The sequence below is a fragment of the Anneissia japonica genome, unplaced genomic scaffold (genome assembly GCF_011630105.1).
Source record: "Anneissia japonica isolate Jap-2015-1 unplaced genomic scaffold, ASM1163010v1 scaffold287945_len1679841_cov205, whole genome shotgun sequence".
In the NCBI taxonomy this organism is placed as follows: domain Eukaryota; kingdom Metazoa; phylum Echinodermata; class Crinoidea; order Comatulida; family Comatulidae; genus Anneissia; species Anneissia japonica.
This window is the reverse complement of record NW_022753015.1, coordinates 1,420,058-1,432,808: the sequence shown is the minus strand read 5'-3', so window position 1 is coordinate 1,432,808 and position 12,751 is coordinate 1,420,058. Positions and strand designations below refer to the sequence as shown.

Here is a 12,751-nt window from a genome sequence, read left to right as displayed (position 1 = left end):
CCGGCCAGTTTTTATCTTTGCTCATTGAATAAACATCGCATGAGAATTAAGGAAATAAGGGACAATGTATTCACTGTATATAAGTGTGACGCTGTCCACAGTGAAAGTTTCCCAATATTTGGAATTTCCGAAAAAAAAAAAATTTCTATTGCAATTGGACACACCAGGCTTATGTGGACTTAAAAGAACCCAGTTCATCACTGGAAGAATTGGGGGTTTCCTTAGGGGTCTGTTTACTTCATCCTTGTGGAAGAATTTGATAAGTGCATGGCTTTCTGGGGCATTTATTCATTCACTAGTAATACCTTTACCCTACTAACATATTCACTTGATCATTATTAATTTTACATTATAGGTCTTATGAGTGAGAGAGAATAATTATGAACATGTTGACCCGGGAACTCAGTGCATCATAAGACAGTCGTACAACGAATCCAACTCCACTCCCGGTGAATGCTCAATGACATCGTCTTTTAAATCTAGGATGCAGTCTGAACAGATCGTCATTAAAAATGATCCGTTGCGTGCATGTCATTGCGTTGCATTGCGTTCCCTGCAAAATCGCGTCAGCCGACGACCACCGGGCACAGTGAGTACTTGGCATCAAACTAAAAAGTGTTTTATGAACTGTAGCATTCAACTATACGATAGCTTGCGACTACTTACCATACATCCTCGGGTATAAGCCTACCATTTACTATATGCTCAATTATCCTTGGCCAACAACCCCAGGCTATAATTTGAATGAATTTTTGAATATTTGATTGGCTTTGGTTTAGGTATGCAGTGATGAAAAATTACATTTTTGATTGCAGAAAGATTTCTCTGGGTATAAAGTCCCTTCTAAAATCAGCCAAATTTTTTAAACTGCAATAATAATATGCTAAACAGTGACTACACATACTCCTTTAACAAAAATATTATGTTGAATAGTAAATGTATGGAATCTTCAACAATACATCATCACTGAAAATGAATATAGATTTTTAATAAAACTGAACATGCATCAAGAAAGTAATGAATTCTCAATGGTGCACGTATTGGATAATCCATAAACCTCTAGTAACAACTAATAAAAATATTTTATTAAGGTCTTTGACAAGATTATTGATACTGATAGCAACACGAAAACTGAAACAAAAAGACAAACCTGAGCTTTTGCTAATTTGCGTTCAAGCCCATCTCTTTCTATTGCCGTTGATTGCAGTCTGTGTTTCAATTCAATAATCTCTCCCTTGAGGGAGGCCAAAGCTGCAAGATGTAACTACAAGATAAAATTACAAATATATATGGTTTATGGACGATTTAATTTCAATAGTTTTATATTAAAAAAATAAAAACACGAAAAATTTCCTTAATTATTTGTAAAGCACATTGAACCAGATACTGTAGTTTATCAGAAAATGGCATTTCCTATAATTTCATCAAAATTGTGCCTAATATTCTTAAATGACATTGACACTAGTGATGAAATACAATTATTACAATGCAATAGTGTATTTAAATTCCAATTCTTAGTTGCTATGCAAAGCCAGGCTTAATGATACAGCAGTCTAAACATCAAAGTAACACCAAGGATTTTACTAAGTACAGTATTTCAACTTAATAAGATAGTGCACATTTTGTTTAGCAAGTTATCTGCTGACTTAGTATAACTGTTCTTGTTTTAATAAGGACTGATTGAAGACTGATGTTTTCACAACTTCACATCCATAAAAGGAGATTCGTTGAGCTAGTGAGTGAGATACTCAAGAGCAAACAAAAATATTAACAAAGACTAGAAAGGTAGAAAAAATACAGTAGTGTACTGGCTAATGACTTGCTTGATTTTTAATGGATTTACAGTACAACGTTTACCGAACATATATGTAATTTAATTATTATTTTATTTTAAACATAAAAAAGCTTGTGCTTTACCAGGATGAAACACTGCAACATCAGAGCCTGTATTTTCTGATTATCAACCTCTTTACTATTTTCCTTTTCAATATCATTTTTGGAAAATAAAGTAAAGTAATAAAATTAGTTTTTAAAAATAAACAATACTGTAATTATATCTGAAATATTAAGCTTCATTCTCCAATGTCATAATCATCCTGTTGTACATGCGAACTAGGCAGATGGTCTGCCTTTCAGGTGTTTTAAATACATGGATTTAAGATGTTTGAACAATTACTCATATGCTTACATAATAATACACATGTAACTTCATCAAAAGCTGTCTATTCTTTGTCCTATATTACAACAGTACAAGCATGACGTGTAATTTATTGCATTAATCAAGTTACTAGATGTTCATTTCTTGCAATCATACCACTTATCTCTGCAAACCTTCGCAATGTACTGTTCTTAACAAGCAACATTGAAATCTTTGTTTATTTGTTTACCTAAGTGTGATTATCAAAAGCGTGGGCATTCTACTTCTCTTGCGAATGTGCAACAAAGATGAAAATTGACTCTTTTGTAAGCATCGTGCAAGCGTGGCTGCTTATTTAGTGACTATAGTAAATATACATATAATGGCTTATTGCTTATTCAAGGCACTAGAGCCACATCTATTTTGCTAAAGTAATAATATCTCATGCCTTTGGTTATTTACCCATGAAAGTCAACGGTACTTTAGAAATGGTGCACATGACAATGGCAATGTATTCAACATTGGGGACGGTGTGCATGAAACATGGCGACCTATTTTGCATTAAGCCTGTTTTTTACTTGGCGAATTTATTCGCGCAAATGGAAAGCGGCGTCTCATGCCCATGCGCATTCACATTTTGCTAGCGAAAAAATGCGCAACCAATCGGAACTCAGGACGCGAACTGACGCTTTGATTCGCGCAAATAAATTTGCCTAGTGGAAAACCAGCTTTAGGGATGGTGTGCATTAAAAACAGTGACCTACTTTACAAAGGGATGGTGCGACATATGACAACATTTGAGATGGCCGGGTGCGTATGACAAATACATTTTTTATGAACCATTCAAATTTTGCTTAGGCTCAATGTTATTTTTTTTGTGCCAGTTTTAGGCTCAATATGTTCCTATTTTGTTCTTATTTTACACACTTTTTAAAGATAGAAAATTATTATTATACAGTGCAGTATTACTGTATGTATTATGGAAAGTACAGACTGCACAGGTACAGATAAGCCCAAAAGAAATCACAGTAAACCTTTTCAAACATAAATTGGTTATGTAGTATTTGTTAAGAATTTCTTTTTGATGATCCAAAAAATGATTTGAATAATTACGTTAACTTATGTTTTATCCTTAACAAAATACAGTCTAGAGATCCAGATGAACCTTTTCTCTAATGGTTATGTAGTAGTTTAATTAATAAAAACATCATCTGACATTTTACCCCAGTCTCAGTTTGTTCTTATTTTGTTATTTTGCAATCAATTTAGCCTTGGTATATCATATAGACAGATGTACAGTAGGTCCCATCCCCTACCAGTATCTGTACAAAATTAACACGACAGTTTATTGCAAAGAGATGCGCATTTTAAGGTCAAGATAGTAATGTATCTTGGCCAGTTTTAAAGTAAATGTCAACGATGCAAGTTCAAGTGAATCACCTTCGAGACAGTGATAAATATTTCAACATCAAAAGCTGTAAAAAAAATTCACAGAAAAACAGATGTCATTTGATGATAAATCCATATCATTTCCCAGTCTTGATTCAACAAAAACATAAACGAAAGGAATTTTAATCTCAAAACAATTTTAAACCATAGTTAACTTTATAATTTATTAAAATAGTTGGAGCTATTGTTCTAGAACCTCAAGTTTGTTAGGGTTTTACTTTTGAATTGTACATTATTTTATAAACATATTTTCTATATATTTTTGCTACACTTGTACCAGGGCTTCCTTGGAAAGCAGTGCTAGTCACTGAATGGTTACACCCTGATTAAAGAAAGCTTAAATAAGGCCAAATAAAATTAATTGTTAAGCTTCATGTCCAGGATTTGAAATTATTCTTTGGTGAGGATATTTACTATTTGCCTTTACTATCCTATATACAGTACTCTACTAATGGTAAACAGGCTGGTACAGTAAATAGTGAAAATAGCATACCGTAATTGTTTTATAAAAGAAGCAAAATGAATCTTTGTAATGTATCTCTTCAATTTATGTTCCCACCTCTCTTTAGACTTGGCATCATTCTTTCAGATAGTCATTATTTTTATGGTCATTAGAAGAATTTTTTTTCTTCAAAAAAATAGAAAATTGTAAATTTTTTCATGAGGCTCCAAAATTTGATGAGGGTGGAGACGTGAAACTAGAATTTAATTTTATTTGGCCAAATTGGTTCTCTAAACGGCATGGCAGAATAACATACCCTAATCAGAAAAACGGTTTTCATTTACAGTACATTGATAAATTTATACAACAAAACAAATTTAACCTGAAACTTTAGCTTAATAAACAGTAACTCCACATTTGAAGATGGCCTTGTTATTATTCTTAAATGGAATAGAGTCGTACAGTACAGTACTGTACAACGTAATCTCCAATACAGTACAGTATTTGCTGTCTTTGAAGCTGGTAATTAACTGAAGTATACTATGTCGCCGATACCTGCTCAGGTAAAACGATTATTGACCAGGTAATTGTACTTATGATTTATATCTCAACTCATTAAACATTTAAATTTGATAAGAAGATACTATTGTCAATCAATTATCTGAGTGTCAATCATAGGGCAAGGTAAAGCCATTCACATTATTTATAAAACTGCATACTGTACAACTTACAACTCAAATAATATAGATTTTTTTAAAAAAAGGTGGCACAACACCATTTCAACCCTCCCACCTTCAATTTTTTTAACATTTCATATTCCTACAGTATACCGGATTATAGTAGTTTTTTTAAACACTGTGGTATCTTAGACCACTTGTTCATATCAACATTTTATTCCCTATGGAACCTAAATCTAATATTTCTATTCCCATGTATTTTGTTCCACTATACAGATGATAAGAAATATTTGAGAAAAATGTATCGACATCAGGATTCGAACCAAAGACCTTCTGATTACCATTTAGAGTACATACTAATACCAACTTGGATTTTCCCATTAGGACACATTTTTTTCTAAAGGTATTGTGTAATATGCAAATAATTACAGTACCACCGGTGGAGGTGAATCTCCATGCCAAAGTTACTATCATATGATTTGTTAAATTATTTTTTTAATTCAATAATTATAATAATAAAGTATTATTATTGCTTTGTTATATTATTCAATTCAATTCAACATTTATTTACTTCATTTTTGAATCAGATAAATATATTACAATTGATCTAAAATAAATTGAAAATGCAGGAAAGTAAGAAGGCAAGAACCCGAGAAGATAAGAAAAGCCAAATATGTTCTAAGAACTCAGAATTACACAAGTTACGATTCTACATATTCCCTAGAGTGACTTTATTCATCAGCGGTGAAGGATAAACAATTTAGAAGCAATTTATTCTTTTTAATATCCATACAATTATACTCCTGGCTATGTCTTGATCAAGTCATCCACACAGTGAACACTGAGAATAGAAGTGTTGACAAGAATCAACACTTGCTCATTAGTTTTTGGTTCACAAATCATGTTTTATCTTGTATGTATGTTGAGCACTGAATAAATAGACCTTTCCCAAGTGCTAATTAAACTGAACTGACCAATCAGAAAGAGGGCCAGGAATATGCACATCCCAAACACATGTGTTGTCCCACAAACCCACGTTTGCTTTTTTTTTTTTTACACCGTTGTTTTGTGGCACCTTCGCAACAATGTCCAGGGGGCGGGATTTAGCGAAAGTCCCTTCAATCAATCAAATATTTTAAACACTAATGTCCATTTGAGCCATCAATTCACAATGCACAATGTTATATAGGTTGCCTTAGATTCATCTGTTCTAGTTTCACATCACGATGTACAAGTAATCTATCACGGATGGATGGACGTCAATGCACTTGGAACACATGACACATAACAGATTATATAACATTTAAAGTAGGTGTTAGATTTGTCCTATTTATTACAAGAGGAACAAGAGTAATGCTGTGGATATTGTTTTGAAAGACTACACAAATGTGAAGCATTGATTGGTGGAGCCGGCTTGACCCTAAACTTTAAACTCCTGTCTCATTATCTTACACTACAGAGAATCAGATAAACCACTTTCAAAAGATTAGACAACATAGAAAGAATGGGAAAAGAATGAAGGAAAGACTAGAAAAAGCAAGATGGTTATGAAGTAGAGAAAAAGACATGTACTATAAGTAGATGGAAAAAGTCGCAAGGAATAATAATAATAATAATAATAATAATAATAAATAATTTAGCAAAAGTATACAGAATTGAAACAAAATGAATTGCCTGGATAGAGAATGGGCAAAAGCCTAAACAAGATTTGCTCCCTATCCTTCATATTATGAAATACGCTACTACAAAAACAAAAACAAAATAATCAGAAACATATAAAGATATAAAATGCTTAATTTAAGTTATTCTTAAAAGAGGAAATGTTAACAGAGTTTTGAAGCAGAGGTGGCAGCTCTTCCCATAGTTTAGGAAAGGACACAAAAGCAAAGTTGAGAAAAATATTACTTTTGGCTTTCCAGTTAATAAGGAGAAGAACTGCAAAACTGGAGTGGTAAGTTGAAAAAAAAAAAAGCAAAACATAGAGAAAGCATGGAAAACAACATTAAAGAAAACAGAGATATAAGGGCAAGATGAGAGTGAGGGGCACCACCAATGAAAAGTATGGCTTTAATATGCAAACTGTAACCAACGACAATAAGTAACATTTAATCTACAGTAGCCATGAATACTGTAACTATCCTGTTCCTTAACTAAAGCATAATTTGAAATGACTTCATGATACATATTTGCACTGACATTAATGATTCACATCACATTTCAGAAATTAATATATCTCTCATCAAAAACATAATCAAAATATCCAAATAAAAACATTACATTGCAAGGGTTATGAAGGTTTACAGAAAGCAATTCCTTGACTTCATCTTACTTTTGATAAAGATCCTACAGTTTAGCATCTGCTAAAATTATTCTAAATATAGAAATTAATACAAAGTAAATAAGTTCTCTGTATTTTAATTAAGTGTATACTTAAAGCACAGGATGTGGTTTTACAGCTCTACAAGGTCTACTATGGACCTAAACAAAACATAAGTGTTAATGCTCTAGATTTTTCCCATATGGAGATCATATAATAAAGGTAATATGCTTTTATGTACAAAAAATACAAGATTACTGTTGTACTAACTTAAAAACCAACCATGTTTTGCACATCAACAATTACAGTATCGTAGTGGAAAAACAAGTTATGTACTATACTCATGACTCATACTCATGATATGTATAGTACATATTATTTTCAATATTTTTACCAGCAATTTAATATATCATTTTATTAAATTGTGATGAAACATTAAATTTTATCTAATCTTTAGATATACATTGAAGGGTACCATGACTTTTATATAGCTCTTATCTAAACTTTGGTTCACATGTTCTACAACTGTATATACTTTTTTGTAATAATAATCAATAATATTCTAAATAAACTTTAATATTATTCATAGAATTTTAAAAATTAACAATGCAAGAAAAGTTACAAATGTAATGTAAACTATTTTTAATCATGAAAAATTAATGTTTTATGAGAAGAGTGGTTTAAATATTTGATGATCATTAAAAATTAACTGAAAGTTAGTTAAACTTTCAGTCCCTTAATTTGTTTTTATAATAGGCCTGCTTTGTACTAGCAATTCTTAAATGCTAACATTCATAGTGGACGTGTACGGTGCTTAACTTCCAATCCCAGGGTCATGGGTTCAAATCCCAGAACACCATTAAATATTTCTTGAGACTACTGTACACTACTCCACTTTCTAAGTCTCTGTATAAAGTACCTCACTGATTCATTTTCATTAAGAGAACTTCAAATAAATATCAGATGACTTGAGACAAATACAAGTTATCTATCAATTGAGTTCAATATTTGTGTTTTTTAAAAATATTTTCTTGGAATTCATTGATGAGAGATTTTTGTATTACTTTTATGGTTTTTTATGTTTTGCAGTATGTTCGTACTATGTTTTGCCAAAAAATAAACTACATAAAATAATACTTTGTCATCAAATCATTCTTTATTTTACAAAAAACCCAGGTCATGGCTTTATCAGGCACATGCAGGGTATGAATACACTAGAGTGACCACTCACCAAACTGCACGTTCTTCTTGTTCATTTGTACAAAATTAAAATACATTTTAAAATTGAAACAATTTTTTTCTTAAAATTGGGAAAAAAAATTGAATACCAAGAACCGATTCGAACTCACAACCTTAAGTTCTTCAGAACAAATCCTTAATCGACCACGCCATCCATGCGACGTGTCCTATTAGTGGCAATGGCATTAATGTACAGTCCTTGCTGAAACCCGTTTTGTCTTGTAGGTTTAGGGGAACCCAGTGGTCCAACTTAAAAAAGGGCGATGAACATTTGTTGGAAATCACCTCTAGGTTATGTGTACAAAATTTCCTGCACATCCATTCAAAACTGACGACGCTGGACGCTTTTAAAGTTCTGCTAACAAGAACAACAAGAACAGCAGTGAGGCTCTGGGGTCAGCGCCTTGTGAGGACCCAAAAATACAATATAAAACAAATTCTGAATCTGAATTGTATTTGATACAGTATCATACAACACTACATTCCTGTCACTTTACTACTCTATGAATTGCTAACAAAATCCTCTCTGTCAAATCAACTGGTTAAATAATGGACGGATAACAACAATTGTAGAAATAAAATTAATCTAAAAGGTATTAAGAATAATCCGTAAGACATCTACTACAAGCTCCTGTCAAATGCAAATTATCGTCACCAACCATGCGAATGTTGACAATGTTACACTGAATCTAGCTAATGATATTGTTTCTCTAACCATGTTAACATTACTGCATAAAAGACTGTCATTGATGTATGTTCAATGCATTCCTCAGGAACTAAAAGCCATGGTACACCGATATATTTTGAGCCTCAAATGGAGAGGGGAATTTTGGCTAGGGGAAAAATATATGCTAATTACTTTTTTCCTGCGAAACTTTGCCTTCAACCTATAGAGAATGCAGATGGCCACATTGCTGATGTTAGCATTGCATATGACATTAATTGAGATTTTTAGATATCAGATTTTATGAGTTGTCAATTGTCTTGCAAATGTACATTCCTTTTTTTTTTAAATTTCATAGTAAAATTCAACACACGTAAACCAAAAATAAAATATATTTGATTTAATTGTTACTTTCGATAGAAAATGGATAATTTTTTCATTCTCAACAAAAAGCAAGTGTTCTATTTACAAAATGGAAGGATCCAAGACTTGAACCCAGAACCCTGGTTTTATAAGAAGCACCATAAAGACCAGACTGCTTGAAGTAATTTCAACAATCCACTGGATGAAGGATCAATATAAAGCAATACTTTTATTGAATATTTCATATGGGGGCTGCCATCCAACAGGTCTCTCGCCACTTATAAGATGGGTGATGTAGGACATAAACCCAGGACCCTGGATTTAGAAGCCAAGCACCTTTAACACCAAGCTGTAGAATCACTAACTGCTTAAAAAAAATTAACAATGCACTTGATTAAGGATCAATTAAAGTAATTTTAATCGGATATCAAACCATAGTTGAGTGGAATTCATAATTATATTTAAAAATGTATAGCATTCACATTTGCCACAGTATATAAGACAGTGTCTCTTGACAGCCCCATTGAAGACACACAGGAAGGCATCTGTGTTGTAGTAAGTGGTAAAATAAGCCTTGCTAAGTCTTAGCAAAGTACCTTGTTATGGGTGAATGATGCCAAGTAATAAGGTTTGCTTGGATCTCAGCGTGTGGCAAAATCCACATGAGACTCAACTTAAGCGGAAAAACAGAATTCAATTAGTGTTTTATACTTATTTCTTCCTCATTTTCTGAGACCTACTGTAGTCCTGAACATGAAAGTTATCATAGAAGCAGTAAAAATGAGATCCAGTCCCTAAAGTATTCTTTTTATGGCTAGGTTATAGTCTTATATAACTGAATGTTTCCAAATACAGTCAAGCAATGGAATACAGTAGGTGGATGAACAACTACTTCTTATACTCCCAATCTATGCTACAGTCTGAATGAGGGGGAAAACCCCTTGAGATGGATTTGACATTAAAATATTAGTGCTTACTTAAAGGAAAATACCACTACATCAAGCAAGCAGTACTAGGAGAACCAACAATATATTCACATCCACTAAGGTATAATTTTCCTACTTTGCATAATTACAGCATTTTGTGTTGACATTTCCACGTAAACCACAACTTGTAAAACAAATTTAGAATTATGTTTGCATCTAGAATGTACTTAATTTTGGGTAACATGCATCAGGGAACTGTTAACCTCTTTCTAGTACCTGTGTTAAGATGCATTAGAGTTACACTTCCGATATGTGTATGTACTAGCCGGCTTTAAATTTAACACTTTAAAACCTCAAAATGACGGCCTTCCAACTAATACAGCCTTTAAATATCATTAGAAACAGGTGCCTAGAAATACGAAAAGTAAAATACTGAGGGATATCCTTGAACGGTTCATTGCTAAGCCACCATACACAATACCATCTTGGTAATAAAGATAACATCACAAGGAGAAAACCCTGTCTCATCCTTGTAGCTCCTGCAGCTGCGTGCCTAGCTGCTGTTTTGTTTGTTATTGATAAGCAATTTTTTTCCTAAAGACAATAGATCTCAAGTTTCTTTATAATTAATTACACACAAAGTACCAAATAAAGAAAACTTATGTTATAATTGGTACATTTGTTAAATACAAGGATACAAAGTGCAGTTACTCAAGTGACAAACGCATACTCATAGTTAAAACATCAGTTATAGTGTCTACGTAACAATTATAAACATAGGCCTATATAACTAAGTACAGTAAATCAATATAGTGAATCAAAAAGATATAAAACCTCCCAAAGAGCATGAGATATCTTAATACACTGTACCTGTACTGTAAGCCAACACGATGGTCCCATCACGATAAGCTTTATAACCTTGGCCTATGAATATTATTTGCGGTAATGTCACGACAGTAGAAGAGAACTTTCATCCTTACCTCACAGTTATAGCATGGCCTCATTATATCCTTAAAAGTATAAATCCAGGAAAAGAAGAGAAAAGTCCAGAAAACACCATTGAAAACCCATAGGTATCCTTAGCACGTGAAGGCTGGAATGGTATGGCTAGTATTGTCCTCATGGGCTAATAACGAGCTACACTGTAGACAAACCTCAAGGTTGTGTCTCCAGCCTATGCAACTCTAGCCCTGTGTAATCCATTTACACTGCACCACTTGATTGGCTACTCATTTCTATTTAGCATAAGCTGTTGGCTTTCTTGTTTATTTGCACCAGACTCCCACTTTCTGAGATCTCAAGATTATTTTCACAATGCAGAACTTTACAAACACACGTCAAAGGTAGAGCATTCTTTAGAATCAGCTAAATACTTAATATCCAGCTTAACAATGGTTAATTAAGTATTATTCAATATAAAATAAGCTTTCCTTTTACAATCTCCTAAACACTAAAATACATACCATACATTAACATTTAATGGTCACCTAATCTAAGTCTACTTATTACCTTCTGATTTCATTGTTATCCCCAAAACTCAGAAACACCGTGTTGGTGTCCGGTGGGGAATAGTTTCACTGGTAATTAAGAATATGCTGTGTTTTTGTAGTTTTCTTTAATTAATGTTTTCAATCACTTTGTTTCTTTTTTTTTAATATTATGTATGGCTTGCACAGCCTTAATTAAAAAAAACAAAACACCCATTGGTGATCCAAATGTCTCCTTGTGAAAATAAATTTATATTATTATTTTATCATTATTTTTAGCGGGGATGTCTGCTCTAATTTAAACTTTACATTAAAATATATTTTATAAATAAAAAGATTAAATCTATCTAATTTTATCTTGGAGAATAGTGTTGACATTTAACTATCCATTTTGTGACGATAGGACTTTGTTTAATTAAACTTTTGGTAGTAACCATAACAACAAATCTTTGAACCTTGGATAATTTTCATTGTCATTATAATAAACATATATCATTGTTATTTATTACGGTCATCAATCTTGTTCCCAGGCATACATTATTGTCATTTTCATATTCCGACAGAGAATCAAACTTAAAGTATTACATTTCTATGGCATAACACAACATATTAAACTGAACATGATTTTTTATTATTTTATTTATTTATTGTTATTTTATTTATTTATTTAGGAGCACACACACACACACGAATGAAGCATTGACAATGAGGAATATATCAGTGTCAGGTGACAACCCTGTTCACAAGACAAAAATAAACACATAATGCTTTTCCTTGCCCAGCAGTTTTGTATTTTGATCAAAGAAGATTGTAGGTCTATTTACAGTCACAGTAAAATAAAATCATTAATTAAATATACTATGCTGTACATGCTGCAGAAATGTAGTGTTAAAGAATCTTGGTGAGAAAAACAACACAAAAATTGATGGTCTAACAGTGTATATGCTTGAAAAACACATTGTAGCCGAACAGCCTGGCAAACAGACATTAACTCAAGTCATTTTAATCCTCATTAAATCATTCATGTTATTATTTATGAAACATAACATT

General features: G+C 32.4%; 1 protein-coding gene across 7 annotated transcripts in view; it reads right to left on the bottom strand.

The window, feature by feature from the left end:
- Positions 1–12,751, bottom strand: part of LOC117122617 (colorectal mutant cancer protein-like) — a 114,659-nt gene that overhangs the window by 19,121 nt on the left and 82,787 nt on the right. For 5 of the 7 annotated variants that reach the window (XM_033268267.1, XM_033268268.1, XM_033268270.1 and 2 more), the window contains one exon: positions 1,151–1,264. In XM_033268267.1, coding sequence (XP_033124158.1) covers positions 1,151–1,264 — 114 coding nt within the window. Of the gene's footprint in view, positions 1–1,150; positions 1,265–11,084; positions 11,130–11,194; positions 11,379–12,751 lie in introns of those variants that run through there. The other 2 variants (XM_033268273.1, XM_033268272.1) reach the window with 2 other exon arrangements.